The following is a 26,658-nucleotide window of genomic DNA, read 5'->3' on the forward strand; positions in this document are numbered from 1 at the left end:
TTTTTTCTGCTTTATTTGTGTATTCTATTTATATTATTTATTGCGTTTATCTGTTTATAGTGGCATCGATGAGTGCTGATGACGTAACAGGTCTGGAAGGGTTGTCCCATTTCATAAGGGAATGTTTCAACCCCTACCCCTTACAACTCCGTTTAAAGGGGTAGTGCCAAGTGCAAGGGTCAAAGGGGAGGGGCTAAGGGGTGAACTGGGATTGGGTTTAAGTCTTAGACAAGTAATGTGTATGAAATGTCTAAGAAACAAAACCTAAAGAACTGTTTTGGAGATTTTTAAGAGAAGTACTTGTATAAAAATTGACAAAAAATAAAGTTTTAGACAGTGAGTAGAAACTGAAGTAGCTGAAGTAAATAACAATCCACTGTGAAATTCACTGAACATCTGAATAAAGAATGAAACGGTTTCACCACGAGGATTTTTCTCCATAAAACAGGCTGATGAGGTTTTTTTCCGAAGGCCTCCCATTATTCACACGTAGGCGTCACTGTTGTTTCTAAGTACTTCAGTCGCACTAAAAGGCCTCTCTGGCACATACTGTGAGGCGCTGCAATTTCTTGCCCAGCAAGAGTCAACCGTTGCTTTGATATTCGCAAACGTCAACTGTTTTTTTTTTTTTTGTTTGTTTTTGTTTTTTTTTCTTCTCCAAACCAGAACATGAACTCAGCCGGTTTACACGAGTCCTCGATTCACACTCGCTCTAGAAAATAATCTTCGTGTCTGTCATACATTCTTTTTTAAAACTGTAAACGAAAAAATGCCAAAAAAAAACCCAAAAAACAAAACAAAAAAAAAACGATGGATCATAAATCAGAGAAGTCTGCCAGTTGTGTGAAAATAACGTCGCAGTTCTGTTGTAAAATAAGTTACAAAAATTGAAATAAAAATCTTTGCGTACAGTACTAAAAACCTAAACTAGACCTTTCCAACTTAAGAACCACATGTTAAGTCTATAAATATCTTTACAAATATACACGTTAATTATTCAAATAAACCTTTTCTGTATCACTTTAAATGATTAAATGTTTTACACATCAGTGTCTTCTAGATTGCAATGCTTCGATCCTAAAACAATACTTTAAAAAATGTAATTTTTTGTCTTTTAAGTACATGGCTGAGGACAGCAATATGATACATATTTGCATTTATATATTTACAATAAATCAATTTCTAGATACATAAAAAAGAAAAAAAAAAAAGAAAAAAGAAAAACTCTGAACCTTTACTTATTACTGAATGGCCCTGAAACTTCACCTCACATTCGATGAGGAATTTGTTTCATGATTATCACAAAACAGCTTTTTCGGGATGTGTAAAAATGGTGACGTTTACATGTTCGTACAATCCTCTGTGTTCGACGGAGGAGCAAAATGTCTTCGGAAGAACGAGTCCCATCATCGAGTTGATTCTGGCTTTTGCTGGTAACTTGATTTTCTTGCAGCTCGCGAACTTCTATCGCGGTCTAGGGGGAGAAAATCGGAGGTCCTGGCCTACTGGATGGTCACCGACCAATGCCCTTCATTCCATACGTTCGCATCCTTTTGTCTTTTTTATTTCAGGAGGTTTTATCCCAGTAGGCACGGAATGGTTTCACCCCACAGATTGTCCGTAACAAAAGACTGGCCCGAGTACAAAAATAGAATTTCATTTGTGAAAAGACGAACACAAACATGGTTCAACGGCAAAAAAATAATCCTTCAATGTTTAAAGAGTCTCTTGGGGGAAGAGGAAGAGAAAAAAAACTCGGATTTCGACCAAGAGTTTAAGACGAATCGAGGAGCTGAAGCATGTGGAAGTATTGCATGCGGAGTCATTGGGTTTTTATTTCCATATCAAAAAGGAGCGTGTCACTGAGAGGTGATTCTGAGTCACCAACTGTGGAGGTGGGGGGAGGAGGAGGGGGAGGTCATTTCCCACCCCCCCCACGCCCACCCTCTGCTCTGGCTTTATGTCCTAATCACCCCGTTACTGGGAAGCTGTTTGGGAAGACAGGGCTCGTCAGGCAGCGGGTCGTGGGCGAACACCGAGTCGTCGCCTGAGGAGCAGGTGCTGTTGGAGTCCTGACAGGTGGGCGAGTACTGCTCGAAGGGCACCGACAGGTCCAGGTACTCCTGTCACACCAGAGGTCAAAGGTCAGTCACAGGCGTCAACATCAAAACCACTTCTAGTCACGGAATTAAAGAGGAACTGTGCAAGACTTGACCGTTTTTTTGGCTCTTCTTTGCTGTTTTTGTAACGTTTTTCTCTATGGAGTGCCCTGCAGAAGCCAATTACATAATAACGGCCGATAACATGATAAATTTGCCATTTTTAAAATGTAATACGGCAATAATGTAATAAAAGTCCTCAACCAGTAAGATAATAACTTTTGGCCAATTAACGTAACAACTTACCACGTTATTGACCTGGTAAAAAAAAAAAATTCTTTGCAAATGTAATAACTGAGCCAATAACGTTATATATATATATATATATATATATATATATATATATATATATATATATATATATATATATATATATATATATATATATATGTATGTATGTATGTATGTATGTATGTATATGTGTGTGTGGGTGTGTGGGTGTGGAGAGAGGGAGAGAGAGATTTTATCACAGTTATATCTAATAAACGAAACTTAAATACAGTGATATTAATATATTACATTATTGGCTCAGTTATTACATTAGCAAATAAATTTTTTTTTTACCAGGTCAATAATGTAATAACCATTTAATCATCACAATTACTTTGAATCTTTTTAATTAAGGTAAAGCTCTCACATAGTTCCACTTTAAATGAATCATCACATGGTTTAGATGTTGAATAATAGAGGATTAAACAGGCACATGATGGACAGTTATGATAAGAAAACATTATTTAAAATTAATTCTTTAACGCAAACGGTGCTGAATAAAACAGTGTGAACCCTTTAGGCACCACTTTTTTTTTTTAATTATTAAATTATTTCTATAATTTGTATGTATATTATAATTTTGTTGAGATATAAATGACTCTGGTAACACATGATACAATGTATGAAATATAACAACACAACTTTATTCAGCTAAATAAACAATTATGGGGGACAAAGTGTGTTACCGAATTAAATCTTCTGCCAAATTTTTATTGTAGACTTGATATAAATAGTTGTTTTTAACCCTTTAGGCACCAGAGGTTTTTTATTTTTATATTTCACACACACACACACACACACACACACACACACACACACACACACACACACACACACATATATATATATATATATATAAATAATTTTGTTGAGGTATAGATGACTCTGATAACTCACATGAAATGATGCATGAAATATAACAACACAACACAACTTTATTCAGCTAAATAAATTATTATGGAGGAAGTGTGTGACCGAATTAAATCTTCTGACAATTTTTTATTGTAGACTTGATGTAAATAGCTGTTTTTAACTCTTTAGGTGCCAGAGTTTTTTTTTTTTTTTTAATATTCAATTTTATATAACTTGTATAACTACATACTCTGGTAACTTACAATACAATGCATGAAATATAACAACACAACACAACTTTATTCAGCTAAATAAACTTTCATGCCATCATGCAGGACAAAGTGCGTGACTGAATTAAATTTTCTGACTTTTTTTTTTGAGTTGTCGCGAAAATGTTTGATTAATATCTGCAAAGACTGCATAAATATGTAATTTATAGTTGAATAAATCTAAAGCCTTTTTTTGGATTAGATATTTGATGTAAATGTTAAAATACTTAATTTGTTGTTCATATTTGACACCATATTTGTTTTAGTATTTATATTTGTATTTACCGCATATACCATAAAAGACTAAAACAAGCAGACTAATTTTTTATTTTAGACTTGATATAAATATTTGTTTTTAACATGGAACAACCTAAAAAAAACTATTTAACTCAGATGAAAAGTGGCCATAATTCAGAAAGAAATCAGTTCATTCCAAAGTTAAGAATGTTTTCCTAATCTGTCTTGCCTGTTTAAGTAAAAGTTAAATAAAATAAAATAAATAAAACGTCTTCTGCAGATCCCGACAGCTAAAATACCTGCAGCAGGTCAGAAGTGGCACTAAAGTTTGATACTCAAAGCCTCAAAATATAAGAAATAATAGGAGGATAGGTCTTCAATTTGACCCGTGGCAGAAACAATGAGTCATAGAACTGTGTTTGTCCTGTTTTTATGTATTGTTTTACTAGTATTTTATTTCCTGTGACCACATCCGTTTGGCTGGAGATGATTTATCGGCTCTGGAAAAGCCTTCAGGCTCAGAAACAGCTTGTCCGACAGCATTTTTTCATCAACGTGGCCTGCGGTTTGGACGCCACTCGTACATTTCACATGACATCCACACCGTCTTCAGTAAATGGTCTGGATTCATTCAATAATTGAATTTTAGAAGAAGTAACGTGATCTTGAATTTCATTATATTTGAGCAGATTTCATGCCACAAACTATTAATTTGATCTGTTTAAGCGTCTTTGAGTACCTAGAAAAGCGCTATATAAACCCGATGTATTCTTCTTCTTATTATTGATCTAATTCAGTCAAAATAGTGAAACTGGGGTTAAATCCTAATTTAATATTCTGTAGATTAAACTAACCTCTTTAGTAAATTCAGGTTTATTGATGTAAACCAAACATTTAATAAGTATAAAGATGTCTGCTTTACAAAAATAAGATCATTGAATATGTAAAAAAGAAACAGATGTCTTATCTTTTGAGCAAAATTATTAATTTTAATTTAACTTGCTCAGTTTATCTACAAAAATAGCCATTTCTAAACCAATCTAAGTGCAAGTTTAATGTTAATACTAAGTTTAAAGCCTTGGTGCAACTGAATTAATAAAATCTAAAGTGAGTTTTCAAAGACAGGTGGAAATTTGGAGATAAATTGGCGCAGAATAATTGTATTTAAACCATGAATCCTGCCTTCAGATTTAATAATGTGGTCTTTTTCTTTCTTTTGTCGAAGTTCTTCCTTCAAGGTGACTGTAAAAGGAGATTTTTGTGCTCTTTCTGGTGTTTCCACATTATCAGTGCACAGCAGCTGTGCAGACACACTCACATCGGTGGAGGTCATTGATAAAACCCGGTCGTGATCTTCCACCAGCTGCCTGAAGGTCGGCCGCTGAGACGGCACCGCATGCCAGCACTCCCTCATGATCATGTACCTGAAAAGACACAAAAACACACACATCAGGGGTTTGTTTTCCTCGCATATCAGTCCATCTGAACTCAACATCTCTATAGAGGAGATAAATGTTTCCAGTGGCTCCTCTGGTCCTGATCTACAGATGGAGAGCGACTGTTATTTAAGTTCAAGCAAAGTAAATCTCTTATCAGTTTAATTTGGCTTTTTTAAAAAAAATACGTTTCAAGAGTTTAACCCATAAAGACCCAAACAACCACCAACGACCAAAACCATCTACTGATCTACAATGTTTAATAACTTCTGAACCACTAAACCCATCAATACATGTAAGTAAATGGTGTAAAATACAGTTATTCGTCTTTTCATGGTCATCAGATACGACCCATTTGGATGTTCAGAGGCTCCATAGTTACCATGGAAACACCATCATCTTCTACAACACTGATTCACCAGTAAAACCCATGGAGTTGGATCAATGACAGTGGATGGAGACACAGGGTTTATGTTCAGTTAATCATATTTTCGCTTAAAAAAAAGTCACTTTTTTCTGTTTCTGATATAATAACCCCCAACTTTAATCTGAGCTTTTATGAACATCAACAGTAATATGTATATATATATATATATATATATATATATATATATATATATATATATATATATATATATATATATATATATGTATATTTAATTTCAAATACATCTGACTAGTAGTTTTGGAGAAGTAGATAGCTGAAATGTAGACACTGGTGACCTTGGGTTTGACCCTTCAAGATCACTCAAGGTCAAAGGTCATGGCACCAAATGAAAGTCCATATATAGTCGTGGAACAAATTATTAGACCACCCCTTATTTTCTTCAGTTTCTTGTTCATTTTAATGCCTGGTACAACTAAAGGTACATTAGTTTGGACAAATATAATAAAAACAACAAAAATAGCTCATAGTAGTTTAGTTTCAGAGCTGATATCTATCCATTTAACATGTTTTCTTGATAATAACCAAATCACTTCAGTTCTTACATCACTATCTATGGCATTGTACTGACAAAAACAGTGCTTTTAGGCATTCCATGTTTTCTTCTGTGTCTGTTTTAGTCACATGATACACACAGGAGTTAGTACTGGATTGCATAACCATTGTTTTTGATGATTTTGGATGGTCTACTAATTTTTTCCATGACTGGATGACTTCCTATCAGTGCTCAATAGTAACTACATTAATACCTCTAACCATTTACAGGTTATAAAGCATCAAAATATGGACCATTACAAGTAAATGCACATTTTTCATATTTCAAAAATTCATCAAATATTCAACAATCTAAATCTTTCAAAACTGTGAATACACTTTGTAGACATTATCCCAAGGAAGATACATGTACAATTTGAAATTAATCTCACCAGAAATTTTGGAGAAGATTGTTGAATCACTGTATATACACTGGTGACCTTGAGTTTGACCCTTCAAGGTCACTCAAGGTCAAGGTCCCAAATTAAAGTCCATATGTGACTTTCCATCAGTGCTCAATAGTAACTATCATAATATCTCTGTCCATTTACATGTTATAAAGCATCAAAATATGGACCATTATAAGTAAAGGCAAATTTTTCATATTTCAAAAAATTCATCAAAAATTCCAAATCAGACATTGTCCCAAGGAAGATACAGTACATATAAAATTTGAAATGAATCTGACTTATAGTTTCATCAAAGAAGATGTTTGAAGAGATTGTTAACGAAGATGACAACAAAAAGGACGCCTTCACAGTAACCTGAACTAAAAAACATCCATTTTTACCTTAATATCATCATTTTCATCTCTGCTTTCCTTATCTAACGTCTCGTTCCTTTGGACACTTACAGTTCGTGGGTGCAGTTGGCGGGTTTGTCCATCCGATGTCCCTCCTTCAGCAGTTTAAACAGTTCCTCTACAGGGATTCCAGGGTACGGCGAACCTCCCAGAGTGAAGATCTCCCACAACAAAACCCCATACGACCACCTGAACACACACAGAAAACAAACCACAGGTCAATGGATCTGCTGGAGGAAATATTGATCCTCCATAACGTTTTCTAGGCTTTATTTAAGAGTCAGCTCCTGGTCTGATTGTCTGGGACGGTCTGCCGATAGTTATTTAAATCAACAACTCCTCCCTCGAGCAAGAAATAAGAGTCTGCTTCTTCTAAACAAACAGAATCCAGCTGGATGAAGACGTTTTACAGATACTGTCACTACACGATCTGATCGGACTTCCGTACAGAGGTGGTTTTTATCTTGTGAAGACTGAGACTGTTTAAATAAACTGAGCACAAACATACAGAAAAAAAACCCCACTAGTGGTCGTGTGTTTTTCTTCTGGATCTTTATGTTAATAAAGAGATGCTTCAAATACTGAATCATGACATCCACACCGTGTTCATGTTTGATTATTAAACCTTCAATATGAACTAATTAAAAAAGATTAGAATAGAGCTGGAGGAACTGAGGAGTTTAGACTGAAAGATAATTTTACTTTATGTTTCTGTTTGACCTTTAAAAGCTTTAAAATATAATGTGAAGATATGGCTTTGGTGTGTTTGTGTACTGAAGTAGAGTAGAAAGAAAGAAAGAAAGAAAGAAAGAAAGAGAGACAGACAGAAAGGAGAGACAGACAGAAGGAAGGAAGAAAAAGAGAAAAAGAAGGAAAGAGAGAAAGGAGACAGAAAAATGAGAATGAAAGGAGAAAAGAGAAATAAACAGTAAGAAAAAAGAAAGAAAGGAGACAGAAAGGTAGAAAGACAAAGAAAGAATGAAAGAAAGAAGCAAAAAGAGAAGAAACAAAGAAAGAGGGAAAGAGAGAAAGGAGGAAGGAAGGAAAGAAAGAGACAAAGAAAGAAAGACAAAGAAAGAATGAAAGAAGGAAAAAGAGAAAGAAAGAAAGAAAGACAGAAAGAAAGAAAGACAGAAAGAAAGAAAGAAAAAAGAAAGAAAGACAGAGGGAAAGAGAGAAAGGAGGAAGGAAAGAAAGAGACAAAGAAAGATAGAAAGACAGATCAAGGAAGAATGAAAGAAAGAAAGAAAGAAAGAAAGAAAGAAAGAAAGAAAGAAAGAAAGAGAGAAAAGAGGAAGGAAAGATGGAAAGAAAGAAAGACAGACTGAAAGAAAGAGAAAGAAAGAAAGAACAAAAGATGATATTTATCTCAGTATAAAACTCTATTCTGTCATTTGTCATTATTGTTTTTATTCCAGACCCATTAGAAAAGAAACACCTGGCTTCAACGTGTCCACATACTTTAGTCCACATACTTTAGTCCACATACTTTAGTCCACATACTTTAGTCCACATACTTTAGTCCACATCCTGTATGTGTCTTTGTCTTACGAGGCTAAGGCTGTTCCATATCTGTTTGGTTTGATGTGGATTCTGTTTTTCTGTCACCGTGTGGACGCCAAACTGTAAGAAAACATTAAAACCATGGAAAAAAAACCCTGCGTATACTGATGTGCATTTGTGAGAACACAGACCATAATGTGTCTGAAACAGCCCAAACCTGGGCTAAAGCAGGTGGAAAACCTCATTATGGCGTATCTACGGTTACAGCTGGGCATCTGTCCAATCCACAGGCCAGTGTTGGGCTAAACCAAGCCATCACCTCTGCTCCTTTCTCTCGGCGTGGCAGCAGCTCGCCTGGACCACGCTATTATTCCAAAAATGAGGGAAGGTGATCAGATAATGGGCGTCCTATTGACCCAGTGGACTATTGTGGGGCTGCTGGTCCAGTGAATCCGGATCAGACCCCTCCTCCTCCTCCCCCCACTGCAGCGCTCACTGGCTTTAATCGAATTATCCACGCTCCGGTCCAGAGGGTGGAAAACAGCCGCTACTGGCCCGGCCCGGCCCGGCGAGTCCACGTCCAAACACAGAGAAAGGAGACGGAGACAGAGGACGGTGGTAAAAGAGAGACATCAGGACTCAGAGGAAAAAAAAAAAGGGGAAAGAGGAACTAAATAAAGAGCTGTGGCTGAGACTCCAGATCTGTAACCGACTCATTATTATTATTATTGTGCGTTGGACATGAAACAAATGAGGTCTAGGGGGTCAGGACGGGTTCAGGAGCGTCTCAGAGCCCACTGTGGTAATCAGAGGCAGACGTAATAAAGGTCTGAGGCGGTTTGTATGCAGCGGCGGTCCACTGGATGAATATTCACAGGCTGGTAGACGTCCATCATGTAAACACGTCTGTACTTACTGGAATCTGGAGAAAAAAGAGCTGAGAGCCAAGGACACCAGCACCGAGCTGTAGGGATGCACCCATGCCCAGACTGGGACCAAACGTGTCACTCAATAACCAATAAACGGCAAAAAATCTAAATCTGACCAAGTGTATTTTTCTCATTTCTAGTCCAAATATCTCATCACACTTCAAATAAGACAGAATCACCTAAAGAGGGACTTTTCAGTGAGATATAAGAACTGATTTTTAGACAATAGATCTGGAAAATCTGATTTCAAGAAATCTTACCAAAATAATTTTCACTTGTTCCATTGGCAGATGTTTTGCTTGCATTAAGACAAAAAAAAAAAATCTTGAATAAGGCCATAAAAAATCTTGAATTAAGCAAAAGAAAATCTTGATTTAAACCAAAAATAATCTTGAATTACGTAAAAAAAAGGCATGAATTATGCCAAAAAAATCTTGAATTTAGCCAAAAAAAATTCTTGAATCATGCCAAAAAATCTGGAATTACACAAAAAAATCTTGATTTAAGCCAAAAAAATCTTGAATTAAGTCCAAAAAAAAAAAATCTTGAATTATGCCAAAAAAAATCTTGAATTACGCAAAAAAAAAAAAAATCTTGATTTAAACAAAAAAAAATCTTGAATTAAGCCAAAAAAAAAATCTTGATTCAAGCCAAAAAAATCTTGTTTAAGCCAAAAATATCTTGAATTAAGCCAAAAAAAAATCTTGAATTACACAAATTAATCTTGATTTAAACCAAAAAAATCTTGAATTAAGCCAAAAAAAATCTTGATTTAAGGCAAAAAAATATCTTGAATTAAGCAAAAAAAAAAATAAAAAAAAAATCTTGAGTTAAGCCAAAAAAATTTTTTTTTAAAATTAAGTAAAAAAAAAAAAAAAAAAAGAAAGAAAAGAAAAATCTTGATTTAAACAAAAAAAAAAAGAAATCTTGAATTAAGCAAAAAAAAATCTGCCAATGGAACAAGTGAAAATTATTTTGGCAAGATTTCTTGAAATCAGATTTTCCAGATCTTTTGTCAGTTCTTGTATCTCACTGAAAAGTTCCTCTTTCGGTGATTCTGTCTTATTTTAAGTGTGATAAGATATTTGGACAAGAAATGAGAAAAACACACTTGGTAACATTTAGATTTTTGCAGTGTAAGTGTATTCAGCTCTGATGCTTGTGTTATGTAATGTATAAATACTGGTTTTCTCGTCCAAATTTGACAGACTTTATGCCAAAAGTCTGTGTAATTCCTATAAAAACACTGAAATGTAGCGTGTATAATAACAAATTATTAAAGGAAGTTAATCAGACTGTGTTTCTTAATAATCAAACACATGATCCATTGAACCGCTGATGAATATATGGTTTTATGAGCTTTATAAAATATGTCTGTTAACACGCCAATACCAAAAACAGGTTTATAGACCGACAGCTTGGAAACGCTTTAGGAATAAAGTCCTCACCTCTATTATTCTGGCAGCGGGAAAACTCTGCAGATTAGTGTTTAAAAGGTCACAACAACACTTTTAAAAGTCAATAAACGTCTGAACTGGCTGGTAGTCGCTGTCACTCGCCGTTACAACAGATTGTGTGCGCGGTAATGTGTGAAGTGCACTGTAAAAGCAGCTCCTGCCTGTTGTTACTGCCACTTCTGCCTCGGAGCGGTGCATTGTGGGAAGCTGTGACTGAGTGTTGCACGCGAGACTCCATTCCGGGTTTTTTGTTTTTTTTTTTTTCCCATTTTTTCGGTTGTTTACTCGTAGCTGATTTGTTGTAATTGTCCCTTTGGCTGTTTCTGCTAACGTGTTCCATGAAAAACCATCACAGGTCAGAAGTGGAGGTCTCCCGGGGGGTGTGAGAGTAAACGACTACTGTATGAAGGCAGGACGGGGGTTTGGCGGGAGGACGGACTGTGTAATCCAGACCTGCTGAAATAACACACGGCCTGATTCTCCGCTCGGCCTGATCCCAGTCTGGTGTAATCACACGGCGGCCCAGTGTTGACAGGGGCCTGTGTTTGGCTTGGACGGCTGGGCTGGGGACGCGGCGTCTGGCTGGAGCTGGCAGCGGTGGGGGGTGGGGGGAGTGGGTAGGGGTGGGGGTTTAAGAAGCTGTTTAGGGGGTTCAGCCACCACAAGAAACACTGACTTTGTGACCTCTTTCTTTTTCGGATCGCAGCCAAAACGGGAGCGATCGCAATTCGAAGACGGTGGGTTTGACTCTGATCTGATGTGATGCTCTGCGTTGCCATGGAAACACCTCCAGATGAATCCACAACTTCTTCCACACTTGTTGTCAATGTCACCTACAGCACACCTACTTTATTATTATTATTATTATTATTATTATTATTATTATTATTATTATTATTATTACTACTACTACTATTTATATCATTTTAGTCACTTTAACACTGAAAAAAAAAATCTTTATCTTTCTATTGTATTTGATGCCTCGTTTCTTCTTCATCTTATCAATAATAAATAATAGGTTTGTAAATCATGTTTGATGTCATACATTCTTTAACCCATAAAGGCCCAGTGTAGTTCCCAAATGATGTTTTCTCTCTATTTAACCTTTCGTAAGTGGTTTATTTCCATTTATTATAATATTATTCCTCTACATTCTGCATTTTTCACTGTTAAATCATGTATTTTCCTCTATTTAATTTCCTCTGTTTAATTTGGATGTTCGGGAAAACAGAGTAAATTCAAAGGTTATTCTATCAAAACAGAGAAAACTAAAAAAAAACTGACTGTGGGTAGGGGCGGGGGTTTAAGAAGCTGTTTAGGGGGTTCAACCAGCGATCGCAATTCGAAGGAGGCGGGTTTGACTCTGATCTGATGTGATGCTCTGTGTTGCCATGGAAACACCTCCAGATGAATCCATAACTTCTTCCACACTTGTTGTCAATGTCACCTACAGCACACCTACTTTATTATTATTATTATTATTATTATTATTATTATTATTATTATTATTATTACTACTATTAATGTCATTTTAGTCACTTTAACATTTAAAAAAAAAAAAAAAAAAAAAAAAAATATATATATATATATATATATATGTATATATATATATATATATCTTTATCTTTCTATTGTATTTGATGGCTCTTTTCTTCTTCATCTTATCAATAATAAACAATAGATTTATAAATCATGTTTGATGTCACACATTCTTTAACCCATAAAGGCCCAGTGTAATTCCCAAATGATTTTTTCTCTCTATTTAACCTTTCGTAAGTGATTTATTTCCATTTATTATAATATTATCCCTCTGCATCTTGCATTTTTCACCGTTAAATCATGTATTTTCCTCTATTTAATTTCCTCTATTTAATTTGGATGTTCGGGAAAACAGAGTAAATTCAAAGGTTATTCTATCAAAACAAAGAAAACTGAAGAAAAACTGACTTTTTCTAGTAAACTACGTCAATAATTGAACAAAAGACAAGCATCTCCATCCACTGTCGTTGATCCAACTCCATGGGTTTTACTGGTGAATCAATGTTGTAGAAGATGACAGTGTTTCCATGGTAACTACGGAGCCTCTGAACGTCCAAATGGGTCACTTATTTCGTACATTTTTTATTCTTTTTCTTCAGTTTATTTACTATTTTATTTGTTTTTGTGCATTTTGTTATTTTGTTCTCTTCTGTAACTTTTTCTTCCATTTTGTTCAGTTTGGGACTTAATATATCCACCTAACTTAATATTTTGTTGCTTTATTCTTCAGTTTTGGTCATTTTATTGATGACACTGTTTCCATGTTCACTACGGAACCTCTGACTTTCCAAATGGGTCACTTATTTTATACATTTTTTTATTCTTTTTGTTCATTTTTATTCAATTTATTTACTATTTTATTTGTTATTGTTCATTTTGTTTGCTATTTCGTTTATTTTTCTACATTTTGTTGCCTCTTCTATAACTTGTTCTTCCATTTTGTTCAGTTTGTGACTTAATATATCCACGTAACTTATTCTTTTGTCACTTTATTCTTCAGTTTTGTTCATTTTATTGATGACGGTGTTTCCGCGCTAACTACGGAGCCTCTGAAGGTCCAAATGGGTCACTTATTTTGTAAATTTTTTATTCATATTGTTCAGTTTTATTCAATTTATGCACTATTTTATTTGCTTTTGTTCATTTTGTTCATTATTTTGTTCATTTTTTCTACATTTTGTTGCCTCTTCTATAACTTGTTCTTCCATTTTGTTCAGTTTGTGACTTAATATATCCACGTAACTTATTCTTTTGTCACTTTATTCTTCAGTTTTGTTCATTTTATTGATGACGGTGTTTCCACGCTAACTACGGAGCCTCTGAACATCCAAATGGGTCACTTATTTTGTAAATTTTTTATTCATATTGTTCAGTTTTATTCAATTTATGCACTATTTTATTTGCTTTTGTTCATTTTGTTCATTATTTTGTTCATTTTTTCTACATTTTGTTGCCTCTTCTATAACTTGTTCTTCCATTTTGTTCAGTTTGTGACTTAATATATCCACGTAACTTATTCTTTTGTCACTTTATTCTTCAGTTTTGTTCATTTTATTGATGACGGTGTTTCCGCGCTAACTACGGAGCCTCTGAAGGTCCAAATGGGTCACTTATTTTGCAAATTTTTTATTCATATTGTTCAGTTTTATTCAATTTATGCACTATTTTATTTGCTTTTGTTCATTTTGTTCATTATTTTGTTCATTTTTTCTACATTTTGTTGCCTCTTCTATAACTTGTTCTTCCATTTTGTTCAGTTTGTGACTTAATATATCCACATAACTTATTCTTTTGTCACTTTATTCTTCAGTTTTGGTCATTTTATTGATGATGACCTTTCCACGGTAACTACGGAGCCTCTGAACGTCCAAATGGGTCACTTATTTCGTACATTTTTTATTAATATTGTTAATTTTTATTTAATTTATGCGCTATTTTATTTGCTTTTCTCCATTTTGTTCATTATTTTATTTTTTCTACATTTTGTTGCCTCTTCTATAACTACTTCCACTTTGTTCAGTTTGTGACTTAATATATCCACATAACTTATTCTTTTGTTGCTTTAATCTTCAGTTTTGTTCATTTTATTGGTGATGGCGTTTCCATGGTAACTACGGAGCCTCTGAACATCCAAATGGGTCATATCTGATGACTATAAAAAGATGACAAACTGTATTTTACATCAATTCTGTCCATGTATTGATAGGATTAGTGGTTCAATAGTTATTAAACATTTTAGTTTAGTCGATGTTTTTGGTTGCCAGTGGACGATTGGGTCTTTATGGGTTATTCTACCTCTTCATGGTCTATAATAATAAAGGCTTTCCTCGTAATACCAGTAAAAACACCAAAGTTAAATAAAAACCATCACTCCTCGGCTCCTCAAACTAAAACGTCTTCTGCCCGTTTCAACACTGTACTGACTCTGCTGCGGACCAAGTTGGATTTACGCTGATAAAACAGCAGGAAGATGTCGAGGCACCGTTGTGTTTGTGCGTCTCTGATGTTGTTTCGGGAGATTAAAGAACAAACGTGGCGAGGAATGCGGAGCCGCCGATACACAAGGAGCTGAGGATTATGAAGAGAGCGCAGATATTCCGGAGGCAGAGGGAGGGAACACTACCGATCCATATTCACACAGAAAGTCTCCGTTTGATGCTAACGCGCTCAGTCATGATATTTCAACACTCAGATTCCACCGGTACAGCAGCTCCACATGAGTGGACCGTCGGCATGTGGCGGTTGGTTTGTGCAAACTCACACATCGCTCTGGTGCGTGTAGACCCGGTCGAACAGAGCCTCCGGAGCCATCCATTTCACGGGCAGACGACCCTGCAACAACAGACGTACAACAGAACCGCCTCAGTCAGCAGAACCTTTCTGTACGCAGCAGACAGAAAAACATTGGACCTGAACCCAAAAAATAGATCCTGCCAGTACAATCCAACACATGCAAAAACCCTCTAGGCTGACAATAACAAGGCAATAACTATTCAATAACTATTTAATATCTATTCAATATTTATTCAGATACAAATGCACTATTTCTATAGAGTTTCATAGATATACACACTGTTAATACTGTAAATATTGTGTTTATTCATATTTTGTCTATTTTTTATTTTATTCTACTTTTACAGGGTGTCCCATAAGTCTCCATACATAGGAGACATAATACATTCCATGGTTCTAACATGTATTTCTTTATATTTCTTCTTTATAGTTCTTCAGCAGTGGAGGACACGCATTGAAATGTGTTCCCGACAAAATGGCAGTCATATAGAGCATATTATATAAATAAAAATGGTTTATGTCAAGAAACGTTTATTTTTCCTATGTATGGAGACTTATGGGACACCCTGTAGTTCTATTCTCATTTTACTTGTGTAAAATTTTATTCAACTTTTTTTTTTTAAACTTTTTTGAGTAATTATATATTTGTTCTATTCTTATTTTCTGCCACATTTCTGTCTTTCTTTCTTTCTTTCTTTCTTTCTTTCTTTCTTTCTTTCTTTTTTTCATACTGGAATAGCACACCTAATTTTATTAAACACATATGTACACACATACATGTTTGTATATTTTTATTTTATATTTTTCTTTTTCTGTTGTATTGATAATTTCTTTCCGGCTACTTTTTATTCTACTTGAATGGTAGCGACTGAAATTTCCCCCTTGGATTAATAAACTATTCTGATTCTACTTTTTTTTACACTTTAAATCTGTTCAGTAACACTTTGCTTAAGGTTTTGTACTTTAACTTGGAGGATTTTCCCTGTGTTGTATCATGACTTCTACCTCAGTAAAGGATCTAAATTCTCCTTCCAACACTGATAGTTTCACAACATAAGTCTGGCTCCTGAGACACTTTGACAAATCTACTCATTGTTGACTTGAAGCGCTTTATTCCACTCACTTCTGTGACCCTGACTGTCACACTGAAAGATAAAACCTCATTTTCAGCTTCCTCCTGACAAACCACAGAACATATTGCATTAAACTGGGGAAATGATTCTCCTGGTCAATACCCTCTGTGCTTTGCAGGTTAAAACAAATATTTTTCTGTCAGAGAATATTGAGTGGAACTCACATTCGTGGTCTTTTTGTAGTAGTCTATATTGTGCACGTCTCTGGCGAGACCGAAGTCGGCGATCTTCATAACGTTGTCCTCCGTCACAAGGACATTTCTGGCCGCCAGGTCTCTGTGGATACACTGAAAAAAGAAAAGAAGCACAAACACATCAAATACAAGCCAAACCATGACCTCCAACTCACCTAAAACTTCATAATGTCTTCACAACTTACAGCAAAATCTACTTTCACACTTAATAAAATGATTTAAAATATTATAATATAGTGAAAAGTTAATTAAAAGACGTATTTCTGCTTAGAAGACATGTTAACCCATAAAGACCCAAACGTCCACCGTCGACCAAAACCATCGACTGATCTGTTTAATACCTGTTGATCCATTAATCCTGTCAATACATGTAAATAAATGGTGTATAATACAGTTTGTCGTGTTTTCATGGTCATCAGATATGACCCATTTGGACGTTCAGAGGCTCCGTAGTTACCATGGAAACACCGACATCTTCTACAACATTGATTCACCAGTAAAACCCATGGAGTTGGATCAATGACAGTGGATGGAGACACTGGGTTTATGTTCAGTTAATGAGAGATTTTGCTGAAAAAGTAATTTTTTCTTCAGTTTTTTTTCTGTTTCTGATAAAATAAACCATAACTTTAATCTGAGCTTTTATAAACATCTGCATGATCAGTGAATTAAATATAGGAAAATACATGATTTAAATTGAAAAATACAAAATACAGAGGATATTATTTTTTTTTAAAAATGGGGTTAAATCGAAAAAATAGAGAAAAATTCATTTGGGAGCTGCCACAAAAGTACCAGTGGGTCTTTATGGGTTAAATAACACAATAATCTAGTGTTTTGTCCATGTGAGACACTAAAACCACTTATCAGATGAATTTCATCAGACTTTTGTTCAATATTTACAGTGTTTTTACGCACATTTCACAGTTTTGCATGAAAAACAGTTGACAGAAATGGCAAAATACGACACTCTATACAATAATGTCTGGAAATATTCCAAAGTATCTAATTATTTTTAAACATTTTTTGCTGCATTTTTCTGGAATCGTGTCTGACCTTCTGCGAGGCGAGGTACTCCATGCCTCGGGCCACCTGGTAGGCGCAGGACACCAGGTCTTTAAAGGTGAGCTGCTCATCTGGGATTTTACAGGTGTCGAAGGAGTAGTCCATGCCCGGTGGCCGCCGCGCCCGCAGGTACTCCCTCAGGTTCCCTTTGGAGGCGTATTCCACCAGAACGTACAGCGGACCTGAACGCAACACAACATATGGTCACTTTATGCATTAATTATACATTCTGATTCACAGGGGATTTTATTTGGGTCAAAACCATTTAAAGAGGCGTGTTTTTGGTAATTGTATAATTCTGATAATTACTAATGAGAGCCTGTAACTTACATTTTGTCTGTTATTTGCACGTATATAGTATTAAACGCTGCAATAAGATTAGCATTTATTAAACTCAAATACACTCATTAGAAAAATTTTTATGTTTTACCTGCAGCAGATCTGAATCATAAGCATCTTTGTGGTTGTAATATTTTGATATTTGCTTTCTTCTGAACTGGATAACACAGATAAAGGTCTGACAAAGTGATAAAATGTGGAAAAACCTCCTAAAAGCCTTATTGTATATCAGTGGAATCAATAAAGAGTTGGTGTTGAGGATGCAGTAGAAGCTAACATGCTAACATGCTAATAGCTAGTGCCACACTGATTTTTTTTCTCATTAATTTAAGAATTTCAACTTTATTTATCAACTTCATCCACTTTCTGTGCTCTTCATCACTACATGTAAAGTGGAAAAACAAGAACTGGATGTGTTTTATCGACTCAGTGACACAGTAGTGCAACAGATTGAAAAAACAACATGACGGACGGCTGAGTTCCAGCACAAAACTGACTCAGACTTCATAAACACAATTCTACAAATTCAACATTTAACATGCGTTTAGCAAATGTACATCTCTGCAAAATGACTGATTTACTTATTCATAATACTATTAAATAGGGGTGTAAGAAAGTATTGGTTCTGTTATATATTGCGATATTTCACCTCATGATACTGTATCAATATTTTTAGGTACTTATTCAAATACAGACATGGCAGAGGTTCATTTTAGTTTTTGATTTTCTTTTTTATTGTGTCTCTAAAACATTATTTTACTTATTTATTATTTATATATGTTTGTGTGTTTTTTTTACTGGTAAAGTCGGATGTTAAAACTTTTTTTTTTTTTTTTACAGTTTTTACAGAGATAAGTTTTGTGATATAGCATTAGATCCTGTTCTGATCAAACAAAAATGTGTTTAGTATTTGTACATATTTCTGGTATAATTTAATTTTCCAAAGAAATAATCTTTAAAAAAAGTAAAGACACAAAACAAACAAAAAATATTACCTTGTTAACAGTATCGTGATATATTGTGATATATTGTATCTTGATCCTACAATTGTGATTTGTTTCATATCACCATATTCTTGCCCATAATAATAATAATAATAATAATAATAATAATAATAATAATAATAATAATAATGATAAATTGTATTTGTAATACACTCTACATTTTTTAAGTACTATAGGGAGGGTACAATAAATACGATTAATACGGAAGTCAGAGAGTAAAAATAGAAAGCAAATAAGAGATAAAAACTGTTAAAAAAAAACAAAAAACAAAAAACAAAAACAGATACACACCCCTACTATTAAATATGATTTATGAATAAGACTAACTGCGAATTGGGTTGAGAGACTTTGCTCCTACTTGTTTTCGAATATGCAATAGGTCATACTTTGTTTTCATGTATATGTTTTTTGTTTGTTTGTTTTGTTTTCTTATAATCTGTTTCATCTATAAGGACTAAGTAGGATTATTTTGTTTTGTTGCATATTCGAAATAAACTAAACTAAATCTCTCTTTATTATTTATTATTATTATTATTATTATTATTATTATATAATTAATTCTCTGTGGCCTCACCGTCCTGTGTACAAGCTCCAAGCAGGTTGATAATGTTTTTGTGTTTTCCGATCATCTTCATCATCTCCATCTCTGACACCAGATCGGACAAATCTTTATCGGTGGCATCGTCTAAAAAAAACACAAAACAAAACACACATAACAAGAAAAACGTCAGTCTTCATTTGGAGCGTTTGGGAGAATGAGAGCAAACAAACCGGATGAAGTTTTATGTACAAAGAGAAAAGATGTGATCACAACACCGCTGATTTCCTTTAGGAACAGTTCTGAAGCCGTCACCGTCAAGGTTGGCTGTCATTTCCCAGAATGCAACCCTAACATCGTCCTACCTTTCAGCATTTTCACAGCGACGGTGAGTGGCTTGTTGGGCTTCTCCTTGTCGATGCCCACAGCTTCAGCCATCACCACCTGACCGAAGCAGCCCTCACCCAGAGGTTTACCCAGAGTCAGCCTGACAGACAGGACACAGGGAAAAAAAACACTAAGGATTTCAGCTGAGCCTGAGTCCATGACCATGAAAGTCTGAAAACAGTCCATTACCAGATTTCTTTCTAAGTTCGTACATACGTAGTGATGGTAGAGTCCAACTTCCTGTTATTTTCTTCTGCTCACATTTGACTATGTAACTAACATTTTCTATGATTTTAATTGCATTTACACATGGGCAGATGTAAAATAATTAAATAAATCAGATTAACCTGTTCCAATACAATAATACAGTTCCAATACAACGGACACATGGAAGAATAAATACAATGAATGCAGGGCTGTGCGATATGGAAAAAAATCATATCACGATAATTTTTTAAAAATCAGACCATATCGAAATGTATCACGATATAAATCAAATCACTATTTTTTGTCAACCTTAAAGGTGCAGGAAACTGTCGTGACCCTCCCTCCACTCTTAACATCACCCCCCCCACTGATATGTATTATTCCCCCCACTTTATTCACCCCCCCATCTTAAAATTTGTTGACCCCCGTCTTCTAAGCGTCTTAAGTTTCAGTTATACAGCTGTATGGTTTGTGTGTGTGTATATATGTATATATATATATATATATATATATATATATATATATATATATATATATATATATATATATATATATATATATATATATATATATATATATAAATATACACACACACACACACACACACATATGTATATATTTGATTTTTTTCCATATCGCGCAGCCCTGCATTCATTGTATTTATTCTTCCATGTGTCCGTTGTATTGGAACTGTATTATTGTATTGGAACAGGTTAATCTGATTTATTTAGTACTGCGTTGGCATGGACCGCAACCAATCCCCCCCCGCCCCAACCTGAGCTGACGTGGCTCTATTGTGATTGGTTCGGTGCGGCGCTACTTAATTGTGATTGGCTGTTCTCACGTCTGTCAAAACAAGGACGAATGAATTCTATCGACATTGTATCGAGCATGTCTCATATTTCTACCAAGGAAAAGTTATATTGTGATATATATCATTATCGTTTTATCGCCCAGCCCTAAATCAATGTAATGCAGTTTGATGCAGGTAATCAGATTACAGCCGTTATGTGATAAAACATATCAGATTACATTGTTTACATGATACTGGACAGTAGTGTGCATGTTAATGGGCTCACTGTTTGAAGTGGTCTGATTGCCAAGTATAAAAGCCCGTTCCAGTGCCCTTGCTGTATTGCTGTATTGACGTCCTGTGTTTTCACAGCTCATCAAGGTACAAGGACAACAGCCCAGTAAGTGTCGATGCTGAAAAATGTTGCTCGGCAGCCAGAAATCTCTAATTGCTGCGCATGAGGCCGAGCCATGAAATGTCTCCCCGTTCTTTCTGACAGGCATTTAAACATGAGTGACATACGCAGCTGAGGGAATACTGTTCACTCGTTCCTACCGCGTCCGAGGAAACTCCCATTTGGGGTCGGAGGGTAGTTCCAGCTCCGAGACGTTGGCCAGCATCGGGCCGTCGCTGGATGACAGGCGGGCGATCCGGACCAGCGGCGTGTTGGAGTTCATGGAGGAGTTGGAATCCAAGGACACCTGCTTGGGTGCAAAAAACAAACTGTTATAGTCTCTGAAAAGGTAGAGGTGACGTGTATCTGAACAAAGAAACAGACGGGAAGGAGCCCAACGTTTACTTAATGCAGCAACGGAATCATTTGGTCAAAATGTACAAGGCTTTAACAACTTTAAATTTTAAAACGTGTATTACATGAACCCATAAAGACCCAAATATATATTGGCGACCAAAGATACCTACTGAACTAAACTGTTTAATACCTGTTAATCCACTAATTCTATCAATACATGTAAATAATTGGTGTAAAATACAGTTATTCATCTTTTCATGGTCATCAGATATGACCCATTTGGACGTTCAGAGGCTCTGTAGTTACCATGGAAACACCGTCATCTTCTACAACACTGATTCACCAGTAAAATCCATGGAGTTGGATCAATGATAGTGGATGGACACACTTGTTTTTACATTCAGTTATTAATATCTTTTCTAAAAAAGTCACCTTTTTCCAGTTTTCCCTGTTCTGATGTAATAACCTTTGAATTACCTTTGAGTTTTGAAGCACATCTAAATTAAATATAGGGAAATACATGATTTACAGTGAAAAATATGAAATAGAGAGGGTAATATTATAATAAATAACGATAAGTAAAGGTTAAATAAAGAGAAATTAACTTGGAAACTGACACAAAAGTAGCTCTGGGTCTTTATGGGTTAAGCAGTTTCTCAAAAAATACAACAGACAATACTTGTACAGGGGAAGGAAAAGGAGGCATGAAATAAAACAAAGAAGAAAACAGGAAAAACATAGTCTGACAAGACAGAAAGCAGTTAGTGAAACAGTTATTATGAAAAAAAAAAAACAGCCTTAAAAGTGGCTGAAACACATTTATCCAGGTATAATTGGGTCTTTTGTAACAATTTCCAGTCAATAACAAAAAACCAGGATGATATCAGACCAAATTATATGATGAATTTAGGGTTTTTTCTTCTAATGGAATGGAACGATTATGTAATATATTGGTTATCACTGACATAAATAAGGTTCTATTTGATTTCAAGATTCAAGATTCAAAAGTTTATTTGCCATTCGTGCATATACACATAGGAATTCTTGTGCGGTCGTTCAGGGGGTCAGATAAAGGATAGCCCACTACAAAAAACCACATAACTGTATAAAAAAAGTCCACATACATCTATAAATATATATATATAAAAGTGCATTTCTTAAGTCTTTACTGTGTTATGAAGGTTTTCTATCCAAAACACCTTCAACAAAATTTGATTTAATGATGTTTTTTGCCTCATAAACACACAAAAAAAAGATTAATCTAACAAAAAGGTAGTTTTTGTGTAGAATTAAATCACAAATTTCCTTACGATCACAAAATGCTGCAAATTTACAAGACGAAACCTTGGTTTGAACGTGTTTACGAACTGAAGAAATTTTTTTTTTCTTCTATTTGAATGGGACAATTATGTAAAATATTGGTTTTTATCACTGACATAAATAAGGTTCTATTTGATTTCAAGATTCAGAAGTTTATTTGTCATTTGTGCATTCTTGTGCGGTCATTCAGGGAGTCAGATAAATGATAGCCTACTAGAAAAAAACACATAATTGTCTAAAAAAGTCCACATCTATCTATCTATCTATCTATCTATCTATCTATCTATCTATCTATCTATCTATCTATCTATCTATCTATCTATCTATCTATCTATCTATCTATCTATCTATCTATCTATCTATCTATCTATCTATCTATCTATCTATCTATCTATCTATTTCTTAAACACATAAACACATTTCATAAACACAAAAAACTCCCGATTAATCTAACAAAAAGGTAGTTTTTGTGTAAAATGAAATCACATATTTCCTTACGATCCCAAAATGCTGCAAATTTACGAGACAAGACCTTGGTTGGAACGTGTTCACGAACTGAAGAAATGTTTTTTTCTTCTATTTGAATGGAACAATTATGTAATATATTGGTTGTTATCACTGACATAAATAAGGTTCTATTTGATTTCAAGATTCAAAAGTTTTTTTGCCATTCGTGCATATACACAGAGGAATTCTTGTGTGGTCGTTCAGGGAGTCAGATAAAGGATAGCCCACTAGAAAAAACACATTCTGTATAAAAAAGTCCACATACATCTATAAATATATATAAAAAAGTGCATTTCTTAAGTCTTTACTGTGTTGAGAAAGGTTTTTGTATCCAAAACACCTTCAACAAACCTTGATTTAAGGATATTTTTGCCTCAAAAACAAAACAAAAAAAAGATTAATCTAACAAAAAGGTAGTTTTTGTGTAAAATTAAATCACATATTTCCTTACGATTGCAAAATGCTGCAAATTTACGAGACAAGACCTTGGTTTGAACGTGTTTATGAACTGAAGAAATGTTTTTTTCTTCTAATTGAATGGGACAATTATGTAAAATATTGGTTGTTATCACTGACATAAATAAGGTTCTATTTGATTTCAAGATTCGAAAGTTTCTTTGCCATTTGTGCATTCTTGTGCGGTCATTCGGGGAGTCAGATAAATGATAGTATACTAGAAAAAACACATAATTGTATAAAAAAGTCTACACACATCTATAAATATATATAAAAAAGTGCATTTCTTAAGTCTTTACTGTGTTGTGACAGTTTTCCATCCAAAACACCTTCAACAAAACTTGATTTAATGATATTTTTTGCCTCATAATCACAAAAAAACCTGATTAATCTAACAAAAAGGTAGTTTTTGTGTAGAACTAAATCACACATTTCCTTATGTCCGCAAAATGCTGCAAATTTACGAGACGAGACCTTGGTTTGAACATGTTTACGAACTGAAGAAATGACTGAATGGCATGTAAAGACGGACAGCTTTTCACCATCGGCGTCGGAGCGGTGTTGGGCAGTTTCTCTGAAAAACAGCCCGAGTTCTGACACCGGCCGTGACTTTTACAAACAGCCGACCCGTGGCTGCACACCAGAGGAAACAGACGCTAACAAAGACGAATGGAGGCGGACGCAGAGGTGGGTGAGCGAGCGGCAAGGTGCGATGGACGGATCTATCCATCAGCCAGCTCCATTTCCAGATTGGCCTGCGGGGGGGCGGGGGTGGTGGTGGTGGTGGTGGTGGGGGCTGGTGACGGCTCGGGCCCTGCTTTTGATGAATCTGTTTGTGTCAGACTCTGGGCCCTTCAGGTGGGGTCCGGAGACAAACATGTTCACTTACCAGACTTTCCCTCCTCAACTTCTCAACTGGAGGAAAATGAGAAAAATGCCGTGAAGCTAAAAAAAAAAAAAAAAAAAAAAAAAAAAAAAAAGAAAACACGCCCCGACCACAATTTCAGAGGCATGAAAAGTAATATCTGATAGAACATGCCAGGAGGTTTATGGGAGATTTAGTCTGAGTTATGAAAAAGAAAGGAGAGAACCGGGAGATTAGCTTTAGAAAAACCAAGCACAGATTACTGAAAAATGCAATAAGACCTTTCCCTGGACTACCTTACAAGAGCATGAACGTGAAGGCAGCAGAAATAGAAAAGATCTACAGGCCACAAACACAGCACTGTTCATCTGACAGAACACAGAATAAGAACATTCAAAGAACAGTGGGATATAAACAGGACGGCCTTTTACTGTTTGGTCACCAGGCGGTTAATCTGGTTTAAATGGAAGGATGTTCTCCTCCCAAACGTATGGATAGGGATGTAACGATTACCGGTATAACGATAAACCACAGTAAATTTGCAGACGGCTAATATTACCGTTAAAATTGTAATTATCATGATTACCGTGTTTGATTACCGCACTTTTAGGGGAAAAATAAAACCCTTGAGTATAGTTTTAATTTATTACAATTTTGATTTTATATACCTAATATTTGGAACCAATATTCACTTTTAAAGTCTTTAAAAAGGTTCGTTAAGCATCTGTGTGTTATTTATGCAATAAATTATATAAATTTTTCAAATCGGATTTTATATTTTTTTGTGCTTTTTGTCCTTTTGTGTTGATATAGTAGGTTAAAGTGAAAAAAAAAAAAGATACCAAACATGGGTACAGTAAACATTTCTTTGTATAGTATATAAAGGCAAAATCAAAAGTACTTAAAAATGGCCAAAATAGGCTCAGACCACTTGAATATTTCTGGCAACAGAAGGTACATTGTGCTAATTATTTTATTTGTTTTGTTTTGTTTTTTAAATACAACTTGGTTAAATTATTTCAGTGTGTGTATCAGTACTTTTTTGAACATTTTGAGCACAATTTCAACAATACCGCGATAATAATGATAACCGTGATAATTTTGGTCACAACAAACGTGATACGAAATTTTCATATTGTTACATCCCTGCATATGGATAATGGATGTGAGAAGTTATGCATCATATTCTCCTAAAAGACATTAGATATACCATTAGGGGTTCTACTAGAAGGTTCTAAGCCACTTGGCAGCCAATTATCAGTTTTGTACACTGGAAAAAATCAAAATCTTACCAAGTGTATTTTTCTCATTTCTAGTCCAAATATCTTATCACATTTAAAATAAGACATAATCATCTAAAGAGGAACTTTTCAGTGAGATATAAGAACTTATTTTTAGACAATAGATCTGGAAAATCTTATTTCAAGAAATCTTAGCAAGATAATTTTCACTTGTTCCCTAGGCAGATTTTTTTTGCTTAATTCAAGCAAAAAATCTGCTAATGGAGCAAGTGAAAATCACATAAATTACGTATTTGGACCCTAATAGTTCATAAAGTTTGTATGTGAACCCTCCAGGTCCTGCAAAGCTATCTTTACATTCCTTTCGGGCAAAAAATTGAGAGGATTTCTCCAACTTATTTTTAGACAATAGATCTTGAAAATCTTATTTCAAGAAATCTTACCAAGATAATTTTCACTTTTTGCTTGAATTAAGCAAAAAAAAAAAAATCTTGAATTAAGCAAAAAAAAAAAAAAAAAGAAATCTGTCAATGGAACAAGTGAAAATTATCTTGGTTAGATTTGTAGAAATAAGATTTTCCAGATCTATTGTCTAAAAATCAGTTCTTATATCTCACTGAAAAGTTCCTCTTT

At 34.8% G+C, this 26,658-nt stretch overlaps 1 protein-coding gene across 6 annotated transcripts in view; it reads right to left on the bottom strand.

The window, feature by feature from the left end:
- Nucleotides 1-566: 566 nt before the first annotated feature.
- fgfr3 (fibroblast growth factor receptor 3) overlaps nucleotides 567-26,658 on the bottom strand; it is a 205,133-nt gene continuing 179,041 nt past the window's right edge. For 5 of the 6 annotated variants that reach the window (XM_030126739.1, XM_030126740.1, XM_030126738.1 and 2 more), the window contains exons 10-18: nucleotides 21,441-21,589; nucleotides 19,864-19,985; nucleotides 19,535-19,645; nucleotides 17,609-17,799; nucleotides 16,523-16,645; nucleotides 15,194-15,264; nucleotides 7,056-7,193; nucleotides 5,106-5,211; nucleotides 567-2,123 (exon numbers count right to left, since the gene is read on the bottom strand). In XM_030126739.1, coding sequence (XP_029982599.1) covers nucleotides 1,959-2,123; nucleotides 5,106-5,211; nucleotides 7,056-7,193; nucleotides 15,194-15,264; nucleotides 16,523-16,645; nucleotides 17,609-17,799; nucleotides 19,535-19,645; nucleotides 19,864-19,985; nucleotides 21,441-21,589 — 1,176 coding nt within the window. In that variant the 3' untranslated portion in view covers nucleotides 567-1,958. The remainder of the gene's footprint in view (nucleotides 2,124-5,105; nucleotides 5,212-7,055; nucleotides 7,194-15,193; nucleotides 15,265-16,522; nucleotides 16,646-17,608; nucleotides 17,800-19,534; nucleotides 19,646-19,863; nucleotides 19,986-21,440; nucleotides 21,590-26,658) is intronic. The other variant, XM_030126737.1, reaches the window with a different exon arrangement.

Source organism: Sphaeramia orbicularis, chromosome 22 (assembly GCF_902148855.1).
Source record: "Sphaeramia orbicularis chromosome 22, fSphaOr1.1, whole genome shotgun sequence".
NCBI lineage: Eukaryota > Metazoa > Chordata > Actinopteri > Kurtiformes > Apogonidae > Sphaeramia > Sphaeramia orbicularis.